This window comes from Microcaecilia unicolor, chromosome 2 (genome assembly GCF_901765095.1).
Source record: "Microcaecilia unicolor chromosome 2, aMicUni1.1, whole genome shotgun sequence".
NCBI lineage: Eukaryota > Metazoa > Chordata > Amphibia > Gymnophiona > Siphonopidae > Microcaecilia > Microcaecilia unicolor.
The window spans coordinates 158,589,203-158,612,785 of record NC_044032.1 but is presented as its reverse complement, the minus strand read 5'-3'; the positions used below and the strand labels follow the sequence as shown (position 1 = coordinate 158,612,785).

The 23,583-nt window shown below is 46.4% G+C and overlaps 1 protein-coding gene across 8 annotated transcripts in view; it reads right to left on the bottom strand.

Annotated features, from left to right (window-relative positions):
• The window catches only part of PPIP5K2 (diphosphoinositol pentakisphosphate kinase 2), a 397,208-nt gene that overhangs the window by 168,929 nt on the left and 204,696 nt on the right, over window positions 1–23,583 (bottom strand). For all 8 annotated transcript variants that reach the window (XM_030193432.1, XM_030193434.1, XM_030193437.1 and 5 more), the window contains one exon: window positions 22,299–22,481. In XM_030193432.1, the coding sequence (XP_030049292.1) occupies window positions 22,299–22,481 (183 nt within the window). The remainder of the gene's footprint in view (window positions 1–22,298; window positions 22,482–23,583) is intronic.

Sequence of the window (23,583 nt, the reverse complement as noted above, 5' to 3'; positions counted from 1 at the left end):
TTGTAAAGCATTCCACATCTTCCGAAGCTCCAGGAGATTGATCTGGAGATCTCTTTCCTGGGAGGACTGAGCACCTTGAATGTGAAGCCCACCTACATGAGCTGCCCAACCCAGGAGCGACACATCCATAGTCGCACTTTGTGGATGAGGAATTTGGAATGGAAGTCCCAGAGTCAAATTGGATCAAATGGTCCACCAAAACAGGGAGCGTGCAACCTCTGGTGACACTTGGATGACATATTTCAGATTTCCCGTGGCTTGGCACCACTGAGGCACCTGGGTCCATTGGGGCAGCTCTCAAGTGAAGGTGTGTCATGGGTGTCACAACTGTGGATACTATGCGGCCCAATAACCTCAACATCTGTTGAGCCGTGACCGCTAAAAAATTTGAACCTGAGAAGCCAGTGCGACTAGAGTTTCTGCTGCTGGCACCGAGACTCGAGCAGGGCTTCACTGATTCCAAGTGCTGGGCAGGATGAAGATGGGACTTGGGGTAGTTTAAAATGAATTCTAGTAGCTCAAGAACCTAAATAGTCCTCTGCATGAACTTCCAAGCACCAATCTCTGATGTGCTCTTCACCAATCATCGAGATAAGGGAACACATGGACTCCCAGTCTGTGTAGCGATGCTGCGACTACCACTAGACATTTAGTAAACACCCTGAGAGCTGATGCGAGGCCAAAGGGCAACATGCTGTACTGGAAGTGATATGTTCCCAGCTGAAATTATAGATACTTCCAGTGGGCTGGAAATATTAGGATGTGTGCATATGCATCCGTTAAGTCCACAGAGCATAGCCAATCATTTTCCTAAATCGCGGGGAGAAGGGTGACCAGGGAAACCATCCTGAACTTTTCTTTGACCAGGAATTTGTTCAGGGCCCTCAGGTCTAGGCTGGGACGCATCCCCCCCCCCCCCCCCCCATCTTCTTTTGCACAAGGAAGTACTTGGAATAGAATCCCCGCCTTTCTTCCACTGGTGGAATGGGCTCGACCGCATGGGCCTTCAAAAAGGGCTGAGAGTTCCTTTGCAAGTACATGCTCATACTGAGAACTAAAGTAATGAGCACTCGGTGGGTAATTTGGAGATTTCTGACACCAATTTAGGGCGTATCCGAGATGGACTATTTGGAGAACCTACCGGTCGGAGATTATAGAAAAGTTTCAGCCTCCCCCCTCAACCGGCAAGTCGTTTGGGACGAACAATTTGACAGCGGTTATGCTCTGCTGGAGCCTGTCAAAAGCTTGTCCACTGTTTTGAATGGGGAACAGCAGGGGCCTTAGGCGCATGCTCTTGATGGGAACAAGTGTATTGGAGCCGATCCTGGGCAAGCTGGAGAGAGGAGGTGACATAACTATGCCTCTGAAAGTAGTAGGCACCCCTTCTCGACTTGCCAAAAAAGACTTCCTAGATGAGGAAGCTGATGCAGAAGGCGCCCAGTGGGAGAGAGAAGAGATGGTATCAGTATGTTTTTTGATGTAGTTATAGTGACCTTCTCAACCTTCTCTCCAAAAAGGTTATTTCCCCCCCCCCCCACCCCGCCTGGCATGGGGCATCTGCCAATCTCTGCTGAACCACCTGTTCCAAGTCAGAAACACACAAAGTCTGCACACTGCTATACTCTAGGAAGAGATCCTGGATACCACATCAGAAATGTTGTATGTACCCCTGTCCAAGAACTTACGACATGCCTTCTGCTGCTTGGCCAAGTGCAGCAGTGACCTGAACTGCTCTGGCGGAAGAGTCAGCCACGTCCAGCATCTTGCGCAGAGTTCTGCAAGTAGACATTCATAAATAGGTGGTATGACTAAATTAGTGACATAAGCATAGAGACCTGGAACATCTTCCTTCCAAAAGAGTCCATGGTCCTAGCTTCTCTGCCTGGGGGTACCAAAGCATAGTCTCTAGAACTCCTGACTCTTTTGAGGGTGAATTCTACCACCATGGAATGATGAAACAACTCGGGCTTATTAAAAGCAGGCATGCTGTGAATCCAGTACATAGTATTAAATCTTCTAGGGCAGTACCAGGACAGAAAGAGAGGACTCCTAATTCCAGTCAAGAACCTCCTGCAGTACCTTGTGGAGAGGGACAGTCACAGCCTCTTCTAGGAGGAGACTCTTAGTCCAGAACCTTGAGCATTTTAGCCCTGGGCTCATTCTCCACCTCCAAAAAAAATGGAATAGCTGCTGCCATTTCCTTCACAAAAGATGGAAAAGAAAGGATTTCTCCTTTCAAATGCAGAGGGTTCAGAGGGGATGCCATAGGAATCATCCTCCAAAAAAGTACCGTGTGTGTTCCCTCTGACTCCCATGAGTGCTCCTCATCGGTGTCAGTCAAAACCTCCCCATGGGAGGGCCGAGAGTCAGCCTGCCTCGACTTACAAGAATAATGTCTTCAAGAGGGGCGTCGAGGAGTCAGTTCTCCCAACTCCAGCAAAGCTTCCTACACCGTCGAGGGTGTACCAACCTGGGTGGCAGTTGACACCGGGGACGCATGTGACACTAGTGTCAGAGGACACATCGCAGGCAGAGGGCCAGGTGTGGCCGCAACAGGAGGCAGGGTAGGTGCAAGCACCCCCAATGCCAATGCACACCTTTGCACGAAGTCATCCAGCAGCTTGGGGAGCAAGGCCCAAATGCATTCATCTGGGGCCGACATCAGGAAAGGCTGAGGCGTCAGATCATAGACAGGAGCTTAGTCCTGGCTGCTGGGGACCGACCCACCAGCACCTCCAGAATGAAGGGGGAGCAGTCCTTCTGGTGATGATGCTTCTCGGGTGCCGAATCCCTTGAGAGCCCCCAGCACCTTGTATTGAGGGCGAGCAATGCTGATGCTTATTGGCCTTCACCCGAAGTCAATCATCGAGGCTCCCAAGTACGTTGAATCCTCACTTCGCCTTGGAGTCAGGTTTGACCCTGGTCGGTCCCTGGGACCCTGCACAGCAGTCAGCATCGAGAAAGGTAGAGACCCACTTGATGCACCACAGCTCCCAATGCTGGTGCAGTACCTGATACCAATGCTGATGTAGAGGAATCAGACCTGGCTCCAAAAATCCTCTCTCGTTGGGCATCTCTGGCTAACTGGGTCCGTTTCTGCATACAAAGACAGAGGACACAGTTAGTAGGGCTATGGTCAGGCCCTAAACACTGAAGACACCAAGAATGAGTGTCTTTACCAGAGATGGTCCAATCGCACCGGGTACAGCGCTTAAAGTCACTGGGAACTTTCGTAGACATGAAAGCGAGTACTTTCGCAGCCAAATAAAATGACTTGATGGTGCCACAAAAAAGGGGCAAGGCAACAAAAAAAAAAACAAAAACAAAGGAGAACGAGCTGGAGTCAAGACCTAGATTCGGCCTAATGACGTGGAAACAAAGAAATGTATAAAGTGGGGAAAAAAAGAGAACTAAGAAAATAAGGGCAAAAATGAGGTAATCCAAAAAACGGACCACACAAAAATAGCAAAAAAAGGCCACAAAAAGGCACTCAGAAGCCCTTCAGACCGAGGTGTGAGGAGGATCATGAAGACGTGACCACCCCTCACCGCGGTAGATAACACAACTGCAGTAACCACGCTCTCACAGTGGGCGGAAAAGCACTTTTGAAACTTGTTAAAAGCTCCGAACTGGACAACGCGGCCTGCTTGTCCTCGGAGAAATATTACTTGAATTTCTATAAAAATTTCACTCAACAGTGAAGCACAACTTGGCGGAAAAGTATCTGCCAATGACAATTTAAAGTCTCAATGCATTTTAACTTACAGGTCTAAGAGAGTTTAAGCAAGGTTCCAATTATACAAATAACTGTTCCAGAATCAGCAACACAAAGAGAGGACTTGCTAAATACTCACATTGCTATGGATACAAGCAATGTAGTGCCAGTAGATGCAGAGGTGTGGTTAAGGCTGTGCCAAATATGATTTCTGCTTGCATGGCTCAGTAAAGGAAGACAACTAAGATGTGAGAGATAAGGAATGAGACACTAGGTAGCTTCTGCATTGTTTCACTGAGGGGGAGAGGCTGAAGGCAATATAGTGTGGAGGTCCTCAGAAGGCATAATGAAAGAAAAAAAAAAATGAAATGTGGCATTGATGAAGAAGAACACCGTAGAAAGACATTTTTACTGTAACCTGACCTCCAAATTGAGAATAATTTGATGAAATTTCAAAGCACAATTTATATGCCTTTATGGAAAAGCATGACCATTCTCCATGACTCGCATGTTCATCTTCAAGTTGACAGCAAATTGAGTACAGGTCTATGAAAGTCCTCTCCAAAGGAAATCACTCATGACACTTCACCAATGAGCCTTCTCCAGAATAGCCAGTACACTCTGGAACACACTCCAAGAAAGGCTTCACTTAATGTAAGACTATCTCTACTTCAGTAAGCAGACCCTTTATAGAACAGCTGGTAGCGTTGATTTCCATGCCCAAATTTTAGTGCTAGGACTTAACACACCTACTGAATCCAGGTACAATTTCTGGTATTCAATTTAGGCACACATTCCATAACACTGTGCACAAATTTTCAAAACGCCCCTGACCCGCACATACCCCTTCCATGGCTACGCCCCCTTTTGTACTGCACACTATAGGATTTGGACACACAGTGCAATAGAATAGCGCATAGCAAGATGTGCACGCAAATCCCAATTGGTGCCAATTAACATCAATACACCCATTGTTGTTAATTGGCTTGTTAATTAAATTGTGCACACATTTGAGGATCGTGCCCAACTTCAGCACCCTTTATAGAATCCAGGGGATAATGTAACACGACTTGCTTATGTGCTCCCATTCTATCTGTGATCATTTTCCTACATTTTTACTGACTTCATGTTTATTTTTTCCTTAACCACCCATATATCTAACTTCTGATGATGAAGGGTAGCCTAAAAACTAGCTATACTTTAACTTCTAACAAAAGGTAGCCTGAAGATGCCCCTTCATTCCTGGATGAAAAATTCTGATTTCTGAAAAGGGTATAATTTAATATAAAATTCAATTCATTACTTAATCAAAAACATCTGTTTTTGTATTTTTTTGAAATGGAATATAATTTGTGCTATGAAATTCATTTTTTAAATTAATAATCTACATCTCTTCCAAATATTTTAATGGAATCAATTAAGAGGAAATGCAATTGATAATCTGCAAAGGTCTTTTTATCTGTTAAGTATACAGAAACTAATTATGTACAAAAATATCATGGTTTAATAACGGATATGGAGATTTAGGAGCATAGTTATTAATATTAACATATTAGATGACAGCACATAAAGATCTGTGTGATCCATCCTGTCTGCCCAGCAAGATAAACTCATTAGATATGGTATCTGATACTTCACAAGTATACCTGTTCTTGAGTTATCCTTGCCATTTTCATGGCATAGACCGTAGAAGTCTGCCCAGCACTATCCTAAAATTTCTGAAATTAACATCGAAGCCCCTGAACAGCTCTACTCCATCCCATCCAAATCTATTCAGCCATGATCAGGGCACAGACCTTAAAAGTCTGCCCAGCGCTGGCCTTGTTCTCCAACTTCTGAAGCTGTTTAACCATGATCAGAGCACAGACTGTAGAAGTCTGCCCAGAACGGGTTTTGCTTCCTGATCTCCGCTAAATTTCTTTGGATCCATTCCTTCTAAACAGGATTCCTTTATGTTTATTCAACGCTTTTTTAAATTCAGTTATCGTTTTCATCTCCCCTGCCTCCTGCGGGAGGGCATTCCAGGTATCTACCACCCTCTCCGTGAAAACATAATGTAGGCTAATGTGCAATTTTTGCACATGTTACATCTTATACAATGAGACCGAAGTACCAATGACCAAGGTTAACAATAAATTAACATGTCTTAACAGGAGCCCATATTGATAACTCTCCCCCTTAACAGTTGACAGCAAAAATTTTAAAGGGGGACAATGTGATAAGTTTTTAGCAATCTGTAGCCCATACATCCAAGATCTTCCGGTGCAGGCAAGAAGTGTGATTCTGAACATCTAACACTCTAGAGCAGTGGTTCCCAACTGCAGGTCAGGATCTAAAATGGGGTCACATCATCAGTGGTTGGGGGGGCGAGGAGAGTCACAAAAAGAGGGCCACTTTCTCTCTGGGCTTTCACTGTGACCTATGCCTTGTAGTGGCAGTCAGAAAAGGGCATGTGAGCCAGTGATCATTCACAGACTCTGGCTCTCCTGAATTAGGCTAGGCTTCCTATTAGACTGGAAACCCATACAGAGTACTGGGGACTGTGAAGACACACTGATTCAAGCCCTGCTCCTCATCTGGCATTATGAAAATTTGCTGTTATTTTAATGGGGTCACACCGGATAAAAGTTTGAGAAGAACTACTTAGAGAAACCTTCCATATAGGCGTTTTAACTGTAATGGACCTCTGGAAAACATGCGCATGTGAATCATGATGAAAAGTGCTTTTCCTGTTGTATACTGATTACAATGGGATACTGATTGTATACTGATTGTTGGGAACTTATCAATGTTTCTATTATTATGCCCTACACTAAGCATGAAATTATATTTGCAGGTGGTCTTTTGTGATTTATGTACATGGTGTCTAATTAAAAAAAAAAACCCAAAAACATATGAACTAATAACTGATATTGGTTAATATAAGAATATAAGCAGAAACTGTGAAGCTGTTATTGAAAAGTAATTCTGTAGATCTTACACAGGTTTTGTAATTTAGTTGTTAAAGCTAAGTAACATTATTATTCAAGCAGTTGCCTAAGTTGTTCTCAGTGGGGTATATATAAGTCCCATTTAGAGCCTTTTACTTGCACGCAAGTCACCCTATGCATATGCAGTGGATATGGACTACTTCCTAGCCAGAAGCAAAGAGGAAATGATCTCCTTTTCTCCCCCTTAGGCATGACCACTCAGTAGCCAAGCTGTAAGACCAACGCAGGTTGGAACCTCCAGGATCACTAGTCCCTGGGAGAGAAGACCTTTGCCCTGAGGGAGCTGACCTGAAAACAACCAGATCTGCAAACCAAGACCTTCTGTGTAGGCCGCAATCCTTTGGAGTACTCAAGCTAGAATCAGAAATGAAGGAAAAAGGTAAAGAAGATTCTCCAGTGATCACCACTGAATTAGGGCATTAAGGCATTTGGACCTGTGCTCTCTTCCCTGACTGAAGAGGTGAGGCAACTTGGCATTCCTTCTGTTTGAAATGAGATCAAGCAAGGGCAGACCACAGTGGGCTTTTATAAGACAAAAAGTGCTGCCTACAGACCAGATGTAAAGGGTGACTGCTGAGAAAATCTGCTTGCATATTCTGGATACCTGCTATGTGTGCCGTTGAAAATCTAGCAAGTTGGACTCCATCCAGAGAAATGAAGTCTTACCTCTGAAACCAATGCTGTATTCTTCATTCCTTCCTGTTGATGTACACAACTGCTGTCGCTTTTGTCAGATGTACACAAACTGCCCGATCCTGGAGAAATGGGGAAAGGATCGTAATGCTTTCCTAACTGCTCAAATCTCTAACCTGTTGATATTTCAGGACTCCATTTGAGACGGTTTGCCCTGAACCACTGGATTTTGGCAGTGAGCTTCTTAGGCAAACAGACTAGGTTTTGTTGTTACTACTATTCACGATAGAGATTCCAGCTTCATGTTCTTGAATAGGTTGTACGACAAGCTACTACTACTTACTGTTCCTGGCTTGAGGCATCCAAGAGAGGTGACATTCATAGGACACAAGTGTGCTAATTATCAACTGAAGAAGGAGCTCTGAAGGAGGTCTCATGAGCATGAGCCAAAAGTACTACCACATACTGCATCTAATCACATGCTCGAAGTGCCTGCTGCTACAGACGCCTCTTGATCTGACGCTATTGGAAGAAACACCTTTCCTATTTTTGTATTCAAGCTAGCTCACAAGTACTCCAACGATTGCTTTTAAGGACCCACAGGGATATAAACAATTTCAGTGTGCACTGGACCATCCCTGTACAGCACACATTGGTCCAATGTAGAATGGCAGCACTTAACACACTTCCCTGGTGGCTCCACCAAGCTCTCCTGATGAAAATAAGCCACAGCTGACAAAAAGAGCGAAGCCATGAAACCACACCACATTTGCACAAAACACCATTCCTGGCACTGACAAATTGTCCTGCCAGTGGTAACCATCTCCCACTCAAGAAGAAATTGAACTGTAGAGCAGCAAAGGCAATTTCTTCTCTTATTCAAGCTCAGTATGGCCTACCTCTTAATAATGACTTGGCATTACTGTCCCTTCTTGCCTTTGTGCTTCAGCCATGCTCTCTTTCTGACAAAAATCCTTTTTTTTTTTTGAGGTGTTCAATTTATTTGATATATCGCAAATTTTCAAGGGAAATCTATAAAATGTATCAGGAGAAGGAAAACATAATAGGACAAAATAACACAAAGCACATAAGGATAATGGAGAAAAGAAAATTTACAAATTGAAATAAAGGGTAATAAGGGAAAGGAAAATAAAATCAGGCTGTTCAGTGGAAGCACTGGTGGGAAAACAGTGGGTAGAAGAAGAACAGAAACCTGGGGAAAGATCCCTTTAAAATTCCTCTTATCTGGCACGTTTTCTTCTTTATTCTTCTGCTTCTGTCAGAAAAATAACCCAACAGGCCCAAGAGTCTCTCTTGTCAGACCATGTCTGACTGTTACGATCTGCTACAGCTCCACAATGTCCTTGTAAAGAAGAGCACACAGCATTGTATTCTCGATCTCCATTTGCTGTAAGACGGCCCTAACCCACAGGTTCTGGACTGGGCTGGTGAGAACATTAAAAATTGATTCACTTTTACCACTTATTCTTTCATAAAGTACAAAGACTAGGGGACACTTAATGAAGTTACATGGAAACACGTAAAACAAATAGGAGGAAATATTTTTTCACTCGGCGAATAGTTAAGCTCTGGAACTCATAGTCAGAGGATATAACAGCTGTTAGCATAACTGGATTTAAATAAGGTTTGGACAGGTTCATAAAGGAAAAATCCATAGTCTGCTATTGAGATAGACATGGGGGAAGCCACTGCTTCCCTAGGATCAGTAGAATGGTATATTGCTACTATTTGGGTTTCTGCCAGGTACTTGTTACCTGAATTGGCCACTGTTGGAAGCAGGATATTGAGGTAAATGGACCATTGGTCTGGCCTAGTATGGCTATTCTTATATTCTAAGGCCCTTATTATTGCCTGCTGACATGTCTAACAACTATCATCACAGTAGGCTACTACATTCTGAGTGGAGGAGCAGCCTAATGTTTATTACATCTGCCTGAGAACCTGGGGAACTGGGTTCAATTCCCACAGCAGCTTCTTGAGACTCTAGGCAAGTCACTTAACCCTCCATTGCCCAGGTACAAAAAAAACTACCTGTACATAATACGTAAACCACTTTGACTATAACTACAGAAAGGCAGTATATCAAATCCCATTCCCTTTCCCTTATTTCCTTCCCACTCTAACTAGTATGCAGGATTCCACTATTCCACTATCCCCAAAACCCAGCCACCACACCACTCTCTTCTACTACTACTCTGGCTGCTGTACCATGCATTTCTACATACACACAAACCACCTCCTCCAATTGCAATACCATTTTCAGCCCTTTTCTGCCACCACACGGTTACAGTACCCTGCTTATTTCCCTGGAAACCACATGGCATTTACCCTTGCTTTGGCTGCTGTACTGCTCTCATACACAAGTATCTCCCCTCAGCCATCTCTTCTCCAAGCTTAAGAGCCCTAGCTGCTTTAGCTTTTCCTCACGGGGAAATCGTCCCATCCCATTTATCATTTTCATTGCCCTTCTCTGCACCGTTTCTAATTCCACTATATCTTTTTTGAGATGTGGTGACCAGAACTGCACACAGTATTTGAAGTGCTATTGCACCATGGAGCTATACAAAAGGCATTATAAAGTCCTCATTTTTGTTTTCCATTCTTTTCCTAATAATACCTAACATTATATTTGCTTTCTTAGCCACCACTGCACACTGAACAGAGGGTTTCAACATTATCATCAATGATGACACCTAGATTCCTTTCCTGGTCGGTGACTCTTAATGTGGGACCTTGCATCACACAGTTATACTTCGGGTTGCTCTTTCCCACATGCATCACTTTGCACTTGCTCACATTAAAAGTCATCTGCCATTTGGATGCCCAATCTCCCAGTCTTGTAAGGTCCTCTTGTAATTTTTTACAATCCTCTTGCATTTTGACAACTCTGAATAACTTTGTGTCATCAGCAAATTTAATTACCTCACTAGTTACTCCCATCTCTAGATTATTTATAACTATGTTAAAAAGCAGCGGTCCCAGCACAGACCTCTGCGGAACCTCACTATCTACCCTTCTCCATTGAGAATACTGACCAATTAACCCTATGCTCTGTTTTCTATCTTTTAACCAGTTTTTAATCCACAATAGAACACTACCTCTTATCCCATTCACAGTTAAATGTTATAATTTCCCCTTCAATTCACACACCAACACAGATTTAACATTTTAAAATACTTATCTGTGAGGCATACACAGTTACACTTTCTGGGGTGTAAGTGAGAATGTGACACTTAGTAAAGATTACAGAAAAATGCCACACCTACACATTTTGATACTAGACAGTGTAGTTTCTGAAAGGTAATTGTGTTCCCAAATTCATAATGCCCAAATAATAACAGAATGACCTCCACACCAAAGGTTATTATAAAAATATATTGCTTCTTTATTTACAGTAGCAGCAAGAACAGCGAAGGAGAGCTAGGATTATGACATAGATGGACTTATCTTTATTAGTCCAAAGCAACACACACAAAATCTTAAAATAGGCTATACTAACCCCCAAGCACTATACAGTTACATGCCATCTGTACACCTGGATATAGATGAAGTCAGATGTCCATAAGGTGGTAGAGCATTCCTCAGGAAGGTCAGTCAGAAGGCAAAGCAGGGCTGCAGTTCAGATGGAATGCAAACAGCTCTTTGCTCAGGCTTACAGCCTCTTATCACAGGCTCCAGCAGGGTTGGTGACGTGTCAGCCCTATTGTCCATGCACAAATCCCGATTGGTTCGTCTCAGATGTTGTGGCTTGAGGGGCCACAATACTGTTCCACTAGCAAAAAGTTGAAGGGCCTTTTAACCATGATGTCATTATTTAAGTAAACAAGGTGCTTTTCTTGTATACAAAAGAGCTTCAACATCTGCAACCATCAGTTTGTAAATGTTCCTTTGAGGTGATGTAATGTGGATGTTATTCTCTTTGTCCACTGGCAGCAGAGTTGTTCTGACCCCAAGGTCACTGTTCCAGGAAACAACACTGTTGCTGTTACTGCTCTTGGTTCTGTAGCCTTGGCCACATGTAGCTGGGTCCTTCTATATGCAACCTAAGACCTATGAAGCAATAGGCCTTGGCAGTGAAAGATGAAGTTAGCTAAAGTCTGTATTTTAATATCAGGTTTGTAATGCTGGAAGGTGCCATGTATTAATGTACATAACTTTGTTGTATAGTGGCATGTAGTGCTGCATATAGTGCCTTTTGCTCCTACATATTTGTTTGCAATAAGAATGCAATAATAATTTTAAAAGAAAGATGCTTAAATCAAAAATTGTTTGTTATACGATGATGTTCCAACAATCAAGATAGAACAAGAATGTAATTATAACTGAATAACAAAGTTAAATTATTATTCAAGTGTAATCAAATTTCTATAGTTCACACATATATAAGTACTAAGTTTTAGCTTTCAAGTACTTTATATTTTCACCTTAAAGGCAAATTTAAAACTACAAATATCAGCAGCTTCAAGGAACATTTCCAACTTTAAATCAGATATGTACTTCACTTTACACTTTTACCAAAATTCCTAAATAATATAGATATGTATGATTGGTTCTTTCCTAAAACTATTTCTTTTCACAGATTACAACTGACCAGAATCCTTCAGGAATAACAAAGGACTTCCCAGGATCATAGCTAAGTATTTGACTAGATAATTATTATAGCCACAGTATCACTGTCAATTATGTATAACATGTGTAAAGTATGTGCACATAACAAAAATATTAAATTTGCAAAAATAAAACAGGTTCTTCACTAGCTTCTCTACTTTCTTTTGTTGGGTTCCAATGAATGTAGTTCTGCTCCCAGTCTGGAATCAGCAGCTTCTTTGAAGAAAGCGAATGCTACATACCTGTAGAAGGTATTCTCCGAGGACAGCAGGCTGATTGTTCTCACTGATGGGTTGACGTCCTCGGCAGCCCCCTCCATCGGAAAGTTTACTAGCAAAGGCCTTTGCTAGTCCTCGCGCGCCCATGCGCACCGCGCATGCGCGGCCGTCTTCCCGCCCGAAACCGGCTCGAGCCGGCCAGTCCAGTATGTAGCAAGACAATACACTTCAAGGGAAGACTCAACTCCAAAGGGGAGGCGGGCGGGTTTGTGAGAACAATCAGCCTGCTGTCCTCGGAGAATACCTTCTACAGGTATGTAGCATTCGCTTTCTCCGAGGACAAGCAGGCTGCTTGTTCTCACTGATGGGGTATCCCTAGCCCCCAGGCTCACTCAAAACAACAACCATGGTCAATTGGGCCTCGCACGGCGAGGACATAACTGAGATTGACCTAAAAAATTTACCAACTAACTGAGAGTGCAGCCTGGAACAGAACAAACAGGGCCCTCGGGGGGTGGAGTTGGATCCTAAAGCCCAAACAGGTTCTGAAGAACTGACTGCCCGAACCGACTGTCGCGTCGGGTATCCTGCTGCAGGCAGTAATGAGATGTGAATGTGTGGACAGATGACCACGTCGCAGCTTTGCAAATTTCTTCAATGGAGGCTGACTTCAAGTGGGCTACCGACGCAGCCATGGCTCTAACATTATGAGCCGTGACATGACCCTCAAGAGCCAGCCCCGCCTGGGCGTAAGTGAAGGAAATGCAATCTGCTAGCCAATTGGATATGGTGCGTTTCCCTACAGCCACTCCCCTCCTATTGGGATCAAAAGAAACAAACAATTGGCAGACTGTCTGTGGGGCTGTGTCCGCTCCAGGTAGAAGGCCAATGCTCTCTTGCAGTCCAATGTGTGCAGCTGACGTTCAGCAGGGCAGGAATGAGGACGGGGAAAGAATGTTGGCAAGACAATTGACTGGTCAGATGGAACTCCGACACGACCTTTGGCAAGAACTTAGGGTGAGTGCGGAGGACTACTCTGTTATGATGAAATTTGGTGTAAGGGGCCTGGGCTACCAGGGCCTGAAGCTCACTGACTCTACGAGCTGAAGTAACTGCCACCAAGAAAATGACCTTCCAGGTCAAGTACTTCAGATGGCAGGATTCAGTGGCTCAAAAGGAGGTTTCATCAGCTGGGTGAGAACGACATTGAGATCCCATGACACTGTAGGAGGCTTGACAGGGGGCTTTGACAAAAGCAAACCTCTCATGAAGCGAACAACTAAAGGCTGTCCTGAGATCGGCTTACCTTCCACATGGTAATGGTATGCACTGATTGCACTAAGGTGAACTCTTACAGAGTTGGTCTTGAGACCAGACTCAGACAAGTGCAGAAGGTATTCAAGCAGGGTCTGTGTAGGACAAGAGCGAGGATCTAGGGCCTTGCTGTCACACCAGACGGCAAACCTCCTCCAATGGAAGAAGTAACTTCTCTTAGTGGAGTCTTTCCTGGAAGCAAGCAAGATGCGGGAGACACCCTCTGACAGACCCAAAGAGGCAAAGTCTACGCCCTCAACATCCAGGCCGTGAGAGCCAGAGACTGGAGGTTGGGATGCAGAAGCGCCCCCTCGTCCTGTGTGATGAGGGTCGGAAAACACTCCAATCTCCACGGTTCTTCGGAGGATAACTCCAGAAGAAGGGGGAACCAGATCTGACGCGGCCAAAAAGGAGCAATCAGAATCATGGTGCCTCGGTCTTGCTTGAGTTTCAACAAAGTCCTCCCCACCAGAGGGATGGGAGGATAAGCATACAGCAGGCCCTCCCCCCAATCCAGGAGGAAGGCATCCAATGCTAGTCTGCCGGGGGCCTGAAGCCTGGAACAGAACTGAGGGACTTTGTGGTTCACTCGAGATGCGAAGAGATCCACCAAGGGGGTGCCCCACGCTTGGAAGATCTGGCGCACCACTCGGGAGTTGAGCGACCACTCGTGAGGTTGCATAATCCGGCTCAGTCTGTCGGCCAGACTGTTGTTTACGCCTGCCAGATATGTGGCTTGGAGCACCATGCCGAGACGGCGGGCCCAGAGCCACATGCTGACGGCTTCCTGACACAGGGGCGAGATCCGGTGCCCCCCTGCTTGTTGACATAGTACATGGCAACCTGGTTGTCTGTCTGAATTTGATAATTTGGTGGGACAGCCGATCTCTGAAAGCCTTCAGAGCGTTCCAGATCGCTCGCAACTCCAGAAGATTGATCTGGTAGATCGCGTTCTTGGAGGGACCCAACTTCCTTGGGTGTGAAGCCCATCGACATGAGCTCCCCATCCCAGGAGAGACACATCCGTGGTCAGCACTTTTTGTGGCTGAGGAATTTGGAAGGGACGTCCCAGAGTCAAATTGGAGCAAATCGTCCACCAATACAGGGATTTGAGAAAACTCGTGGACAGGTGGATCACGTCCTCTAGACCCCCAGCGGCCTGATACCACTGGGAGGCTAGGGTCCATTGAGCAGATCTCATGTGGAGGCGGGCCATGGGAGTCACATGAACTGTGGAGGCCATGTGGCCCAGCAATCTCAACATCTGCCGAGCTGTGATCTGCTGGGACGCACGCACCCGCGAGACGAGGGACAACAAGTTGTTGGCGCTCGCCTCTGGAAGATAGGCGTGAGCTGTCCGAGAATCCAGCAGGGCTCCTATGAATTCGAGTTTCTGCACTGGGAGAAGATGGGACTTTGGGTAATTTATCACAAACCCCAGTAGCTCCAGGAGGCGAATAGTCATCTGCATGGACTGCAGGGCTCCTGCCTCGGATGTGTTCTTCACCAGCCAATCGTCGAGATATGGGAACACGTGCACCCCCAGCCTGCGAAGTGCCGCTGCTACCACAGCTAGGCACTTTGTGAACACCCTGGGCGCAGAGGCGAGCCCAAAGGGTAGCACACAGTACTGGAAGTGGCGTGTGCCCAACTGAAATCGCAGATACTGTCTGTGAGCTGGCAGTATCGGGATGTGTGTGTAGGCATCCTTCAAGTCCAGAGAGCGTAGCCAATCGTTTTGCTGAATCATGGGGAGAAGGGTGCCCAGGGAAAGCATCCTGAACTTTTCTTTTACGAGATATTTGTTCAGGGCCCTTAGGTCTAGGATGGGACGCATCCCCCGTTTTCTTTTCCACAAGGAAGTACCTGGAATAGAATCCCAGCCCTTCTTGCCCGGATGGCACGGGCTCGACCGCATTGGCGCTGAGAAGGGCGGAGAGTTCCTCTGCAAGTACCTGCTTGTGCTGGAAGCTGTAAGACTGAGCTCCCGGTGGACAATTTGGAGGTTTTGAGGCAAATTGAGGGTGTATCCCTGCCGGACTATTTGGAGAACCCACTGATCGGAGGTTATGAGAGGCCACCTTTGGTGAAAAGCTTTCAACCTCCCCCCGACCGGCAGGTTGCCCGGCACTGACACTTGGATGTCGGCTATGCTCTGCTGGAGCCAGTCAAAAGCTCGCCCCTTGCTTTTGCTGGGGAGCCGCGGGGCCTTGCTGAGGCGCACGCTGCTGACGAGAGCGAGCGCGCTGGGGCTTAGCCTGGGCCGCAGGCTGTCGGGAAGGAGGATTGTACCTACGCTTACCAGAAGCATAGGGACCAGTCTTCCTTTCCCCGAAAAATCGTCTACCTGTAGAGGTAGAGGCTGAAGGCTGCCGGCGGGAGAACTTGTCGAATGTGGTGTCCCGCTGGTGGAGAGACTCTACCACCTGCTCGACTTTTTCTCCAAAAATGTTGTCCGCACGGCAAGGCGAGTCCGCAATCCGCTGCTGGAGTCTATTCTCCAGGTCGGCGGCACGCAGCCATGAGAGCCTGCGCATCACCACACCTTGAGCAGCGGCCCTGGACGCAACATCAAAAGTGTCATAAACTCCTCTGGCCAGGAATTTTCTGCACGCCTTCAGCTGCCTGACCACCTCCTGAAAAGGCTTGGCTTGCTCAGGGGGAAGAGCATCAACCAAGCCCGCCAACTGCCGCACATTGTTCCGCATGTGTATGCTCGTGTAGAGCTGGTAAGACTGGATCTTGGCCACGAGCATAGAAGAATGGTAGGCCTTCCTCCCAAAGGAGTCTAAGGTTCTAGGGTCTTTGCCCGGGGGCGCCGAAGCATGCTCCCTAGAACTCTTAGCCTTCTTTAGGGCCAGATCCACAACTCCAGTCATGAGGCAACTGAGTGCGCATCAGCTCTGGGTCCCCATGGATCCGGTACTGGGACTCAATCTTCTTGGGAATGTGGGGATTACTTAGTGGCTTGGTCCAGTTCGCAAGCAATGTCTTTTTCAGGACATGGTGCAAGGGAACAGTGGACGCTTCCTTAGGTGGAGAAGGATAGTCCAGGAGCTCAAACATTTCAGCCCTGGGCTCGTCCTCCACAACCACCGGGAAGGGGATGGCCGTAGACATCTCCCGGACAAAGGAAGCAAAAGACAGACTCTCGGGAGGAGAAAGCTGTCTCTCAGGAGAGGGAGTGGGATCAGAAGGAAGACCCTCAGACTCCTCGTCAGAGAAATATCTGGGGTCCTCCTCTTCCTCCCACGAGGCCTCACCCTCGTTGTCAGACACAAGTTCACGAACCTGCGTCTGCAACCTCGCCCTGCTCGACTCGGTGGAACCCCGTCCACGGTGGGGGCGTCGAGAGGTAGACTCCCTCGCCCGCATCGGCGAAGCTCCCTCCGCCGACGTAGTCGGGGAGCCTTCCTGGGAGGTGGCCGCTGTCGGCACCGCACGCGGTACCGACGTCGGGGACCTCAACCTGGGCGATGGGCCAGCCGGCGCCATGCTCGACGGTACCGGAGGCGCAAGCACCGCCGGTACCGGAGGGGTAGGGCGCAACAGCTCTCCCAGAATCTCTGGGAGAACGGCCCGGAGGCTCTCGTTTAGAGCGGCTGCAGAGAAAGGCTGAGAGGTCGATGCAGGCGTCGACGTCAGAACCTGTTCCGGGCGAGGAGGCTGTTCCGGGCTGTCCAGAGTGGAGCGCATCGACACCTCCTGAACAGAGGGTGAGCGGTCCTCTCGGTGCCGATGCCTGCTGGGTGCCGAATCCCTCGGCGACCCAGAGCTCTCGGTGCCGACATGGGGAGGAGACCGGTGTCGATGCTTCTTCGACTTCTTCCGAAGCATGTCACCGGAGCTCCCCGGCACCGACGAGGAGGACGTAGAATCCATCCGTCGCTTCCTCGGGGCCGAGGCCGAAGAGGGTCGATCCCGGGGGGGCTGTACCGCCAGGAGCCCTCAGGGTAGGAGGAGACCCACCCGAAGGCTCACCGCCACCAGCAGGGGAATGGACAGCCCTCACCTGCACTCCTGACGATGCACCTCCGTCCGACGACATCAGCAGACGAAGTCTCGGTACCACCGACGTCGATGCAGTCGCCCGATGCCTCGGCGCCGATGCAGAGGTCCGATGCCTCGATGCAGTCGATGGAGCGGCAGCCAAGGAAGATGGTCCGGACGCTGACGACGTCGATGCACTCGATGCCTCCGGTGCCGATGCCGACGAAGAGCCCGAGAACAAAACGTTCCACTGGGCTAATCTCGCTACCTGAGTCCGCCTTTGTAACAGGGAACACAGACTGCAGTTCTGAGGGCGGTGCTGGGCCCCTAGACACTGAAGACACGCAGAGTGCCTATCAGTGAGCGAGATTACCCGGGCGCACTGGGTGCACTTCTTGAAGCCGCTGGAAGGCTTCGATGTCATGGGCGGAAAAATCACGCCGGCGAAATCAAAAGCCGAAATGGCGAAAATTGAAGCACCAAAATTTAGAGGGCGAAAAATCTCGACCGAGGCCAAAAGAGGCCTACCCCGACAACGAAAGAAAACTTACGGGGCAAAAACTGAGAAATACGGGAAGGGCAGAAAACCCGAAAGGGTCTTCCGGAACACTACCGGAGCGCTTCCCGAACTTTTCAAGGAAAAAACAGCGAAAAAACAGGTCGAAAAGGACGCGCGAGGTCGACTCTCTGGGGCACGAACGGCGTAACACGACCGTACCGAGCGCGGACGAAAGAAGACTGGCCGGTTCGAGCCGGTTTCGGGCGGGAAGACGGCCGCGCATGCGCGGTGCGCATGGGCGCGCGAGGACTAGCAAAGGCCTTTGCTAGTAAACTTTCCGATGGAGGGGGCTGCCGAGGACGTCAACCCATCAGTGAGAACAAGCAGCCTGCTTGTCCTCGGAGAATCAACTGTTAGATACTATCTTATCTCTCTATATAAAAGGCAACCCCAACGTTCTGAAGCCTCCACGGAAGTTGAAGCGCCCGAGATATCCGGTGTGCACTGGAGTGTCTGTACCGCCCTCGCGTCAAAACGTCATGACGTCGAGGGCGGAGCTATGACACTCGACGAGGGCCGAAACGGAAACGCCACAGCGAACAAGGCAAGTAGCTCGGAGGGACGGAGGGAGGGGGCCCCTTGCTAGCGCCCGTTTCATTCCGCTCAGAAACGGGCATTTTTTCCTAGTCTAAAATAAAATGAAAGGAAGGAAAATCCTAGTCTTCCTCTGTAAGCAATCTAGATCAGTGTCTTCTTAGGCTATGGCCATGCATGACTAGTTAATTTTAAAAGAAACAGATAAGCAACAGTCCCTAAACTAGCCTCCCATTAAAAAAAAAATATTACTTCTGATAAGGAAAAAGGACACTCACACTAGCCTAAGTACTTTCAATACTGAATTTATATTCAAATATATAAATTCAATAATTGAGAATCTATTCCTTAATTAACGCACAGTTTTTCATTCAGAACCTATTAAAGTTCCAGTGCTGTTAGATCACCTGCCTGACAAAAACACTTCAGCACTACTAAGGGTCTCTCTTAAAAAACTGTGCTAGTAATTCCTGTGTAGTAAATGAGAGGAAGCCCATAGGAATTGAATGGGCTTCCTCTCATTTACAGCACAGGAATTGCTCGTGGTGCTTTGTATAAAAGGAGTCCTAAGTCCTTTAAAATTCAATTAAGAATTCTCAACTTTGAAGTTTCCAGTTCTTCTAAGGGAATATCTTGGTTTTTAAAATTATTTCAGCAGGTTTCAGCTTTACAAATCAATGGATATAATTCTTAATATTCCAAAAGTTTAAAGATTGAAACAAAACTACAGAAATTCACCACAGCAATGAACTGTTTCATAGACGTCAAATAAAATAGTTTTAAAGGTAACAGTTTTATCTCAGCCAAATAATCTATATATATAAAAGGCACTTTGAAGCCTCAAGCCGGAAACTTGAGGCGCCCGAGATATCCGGTTTGGCCTGCAGGCTCCAGTCACTGTAGCTCCGCCCTCGCGTCAAAACGCGATGATGTTGAGGGCGGGGCGGCCCTCGCGTCAAAACGCGATGACATTGAGGGCGGGGCGGCCCTCGCAACCACGTCACTGAGACGAAGGGACGAAGAGGAGAGGTGTGCAACTCGGAACGGAGGCACGGAGGGGGTGTCTGCAACTCGGGAGGGAGAGAGGACGGGGGGGGGGGGGATTACCCTGCTAGCGCCCGTTTCATTTTTCCAGAAACGGGCATTTCTTACAAGTAATTAATAAAGAACAGAAAAAAGTTCAGTTCACTAATGTTACACAGAAATTCTCAACCTCTGATCAGGCAAGGAAAATAACCTTCAGAAGTTTTAATCAGGAAACTGACCAAGCTTTATGTCCGTTTATAACGCCAGTATTTCACATTAAACTGGCATTAATTACTTCTAAAAGACTGAGTAAAAAATATACTTTCTCTCTCAGTAGATGTTTTTTCAAATCACAAAAGGTCAAAGAATCAATTTCACATCTCAAAATACATGTTCAGAAATTTATTTTTTAAGTATCTTCCCAAACTCAATCAAATCATTAAGGGCCCTGTTTACTAAGCTGTGCTGTAGGCGATCTAGCATTTATTGCACGCTAACACTAGAGAGAACCATAGAAATATATGGATGTCTCTAGCATTAGCGACAGGACCCTAAGTTTCAAGGAATAACAAGCTTTCAATATCTACTCCCGCCAGAATTCTGCACCAAAAAAAAAAGTTTTCTGTGCAAAAAGTTTCAAAATTCTGCTCACAAAATTAGCAAATTCTGCAAGTTTATCATAATTTAACCAATATTACAGCCCCCGTACACAGATACCATCTATATTTTTCCCAGTCCCCTCCTAGCATCCATATTTTTTCCAGCCCTTTCTCTCCCACCCACACACCCTACCACACATATGGCATCCACTTGTTGTTGTTTGTGTTTTTTTTTAACAGTCCTGCCTCCCACCCACCCACAGCATCCATCTTTTTTTTTTTTTTACTACCCCCTTCAAGCACCCACATACAGCATCCACTTTTTTTTTCAGCTCCCTCCCTGCACCCACAGGCCATCAATATTTTTTTTCAGCCCACCCCTGCATTCACCCTTGAGGTAGAAGCTGCATGGGAGTACCTCTTTGGAGTACAGGAAAGAACCCCACTCTATCCTGCCCGGCCCGCTGCCGCAGCTCTCAAACTCATGACACCGATTTTTCCAAAACGCTCTCACGAGATTACTGCTTGAAGTCTCTGCGGCCATTTTGAAAAAGTGGCGGCATAAGCCAGAGAGCGGTTTCAGCGAGCAGGAAAGAGTAGGGCTCTTCCTGACCCCAAAAAGACTACTAGACCACTTGGTAGGACTGAGAGGGGGGCGGGGGAAGTCAGCCTGCCTGCCTTTGCTGCAGACTGGGGTAGGGCCCACCGAGGATCCGGGGGGGGGGGGGGGGGCAGCGGGGAGGCATCCATCCAGCCTCGGAACACATGCAGAATTCTGCACAAATTCTACACTCCACAGCTGCACAGAATTCCGGCAGGAGTCAATATCTTTCTGTCAAATAAACAGAATCAAATCTGTCTCAGTCCTTCACTTTTTCAAACGTTTAATTACAAGAATAAACACAAAGCTTTCTCAAACTGTTCCACTCATAACCTGTGCACATACAATCTAAAGCTCATGATACCACAGAAAACAATGGGAATCTCAAAGGTCTTAAAATTTTCAGTCGCAATTTACTCATGACTGCCATGCCCTTACTACAGCTTCCAGTCCCATGCATGAGCTTTCTAAACACAAGCCACAAACTCCTAGACGCTTCCCCTATTGCTGGGCACTCTCACTCAATCAGAGAGCTGTCCCAGAGGTCTATTTCAGCCCCACTCTGCATCCAGGGAACTCCTCTGCTTGGGTACAATTAGCACCTCTGATAACCAGGCACCACTCTCCATCTCAGCCTCCAAGAATGCACACATGCACTAATCGCACATGTGCAGAAAGTGCTGCAGAACCGTACCTTCAATGTGGCTCTTCCTGCCACAACAGCTCTTGCCAGACTTTTTTCCTCAGGCTTCCAGCCAATTCCTCCCAAGTTCCTGCAGCTTTCCCCAAAACTTCAGCCAACCATACACACCACAGTGACCCCCAGATCTCTTTCCCTGCAATGCACCAGAGAACTTCTGGATCTCCTCTTACCCTGCATCAGGTGAGTACTTTTAGTATTAAATTTTAGTACATCTTACATCAAGAAAGCTGTACATAGGATCTCTAAGCGAGTGAAAGGGAGAGTGGATGACATAGATAGGCAGACTAGATAGGCCATATGGTCTTTATCTGCCTTCATTTTTCTATGCTTTTATGTAATTTAGGACAGCAAAAACACTGTCCCAACCTTTTCTGGTTAGTTATCCAGATTGTGGACTTAATATCCCTACTATCCTGATAGGTCGGTCAGTGCTGGTCACCATCTGGATACTGGCGCTGAATTTCTGAATATATTTTGGCTGCAGTAGCTGGCATTTACAAAAATAAAATGCCAACTACCACAGCTCAATATTGGCAATATATTATTGAAAGCACCAAACTGAAGGCAAGACTGAATTTGATTAAACATATTAACAGGCAATTAAATGTAAACAATAAAATCATTATATCAGGATTTCATAAGGCTTTTCAAATACTTTGTCAGTACATGTAGCTGAAGCTAAATTAAATTAAACCAAGTCCAAATCCATGTGTTATATAAAAGATGCTGAAATAAAATAAGAGAAATTTAAGTTTAAACTTCCCCTTCATGGACTTCCACCTTTTACCTTTTCATAATCTTCAGGTGTGAACTCTCTGTCTCTCTGTAGTATTTCATGGAGCCGTGCTTTCACACGGTGTTGACAGCTGCTCAGCGAGTCACTGTCACTGTCCAACAGGCCATTCATATTAGCACTTTTCACCATCTGGACAAGGATAGGTGTCAATTCTCCCTCCAGAGCTAAAAGCCCCTATATAAAAGTCAACAGGTTGCAATCATGTTAATGACCTAGAAAACACAACACATTTTATCAGTTTATTAAACTATGTACTTATGTATAAATCTATACTTAAGACAGCCACAACAGCTCCTGCCAGACTTTTCTCCTCAGGCTTCCAGCCAATTCCTCCCAGCACAGGTGACTGATAAATAAATTGAGTGCCCTCGGTATTGGTCCTAGCGTAACTGATTGGGATAAAAATTGGTTGAATGGAAGGAGACAAAGGGTAGTGGTAAATGGAGCTTGCTCTGCAGAAAGGAATGTTATTAGTGGAGTACCGCAAGGATCGGTCCTTGGGCCGGCTCTTTTTAACGTCTTTGTGCATGATATTGTGGAAGAGATGTTGGGTAAGGTTTGTCTCTTTGCAGATGATACCAAACTCTGCAACAGGGTGGATACCCCAGAGGGTGTGAATGACATGAGGAAGGACCTAGCGAAGCTGGAGGAATGGTCCGATATTTGGCAACTAAGATTTAATGCTAAAAAATGCAGGGTCATACACTTAGGTCACAAGAATCCGAAGGAACGGTACAATATAGCGGGTGAAATGCTTCTGTCTACAAAGGAAGAGAGGGACTTGAGGATGATTGTGTCTGATGATGTTAAAGCTTCCAAACAGGTAGAAAAAGCGACAGTCATAGCCAGAAGGATGCTTGGGTGTATAAAGAGAGGGATGACCAGCAGGAAAAAAGAGGTAATAATGCCCTTGTATAAGTATCTGGTGAGGCCCCATTTAGAGTACTGTGTGCAGTTCTGGAGAACGCACCTACAGAAAGATATACACAGGATGGAGTCGGTCCAGAGGGCGGTTACAAAATTGGTAAGCGGTTTTGAACACAAAAAATATAGGAACAGGCTAATGAATCTCAACATGTATACGCTGGAAGAGAGGAGGGCAAGAGGAGATAAGATAGAGATGTTTAAATATCTCAATGTACAGGAAGTGAGTCTTTTTCAACTGAAGGAAAACTCTGGAATGAGGGGGCATACGATGAAGTTAAGAGGGAATAGGCTTAGAAAGAATCTACGAAAGTATAATTTCACAGAAAGGGTGGTGGAAGAGTGGAATGGC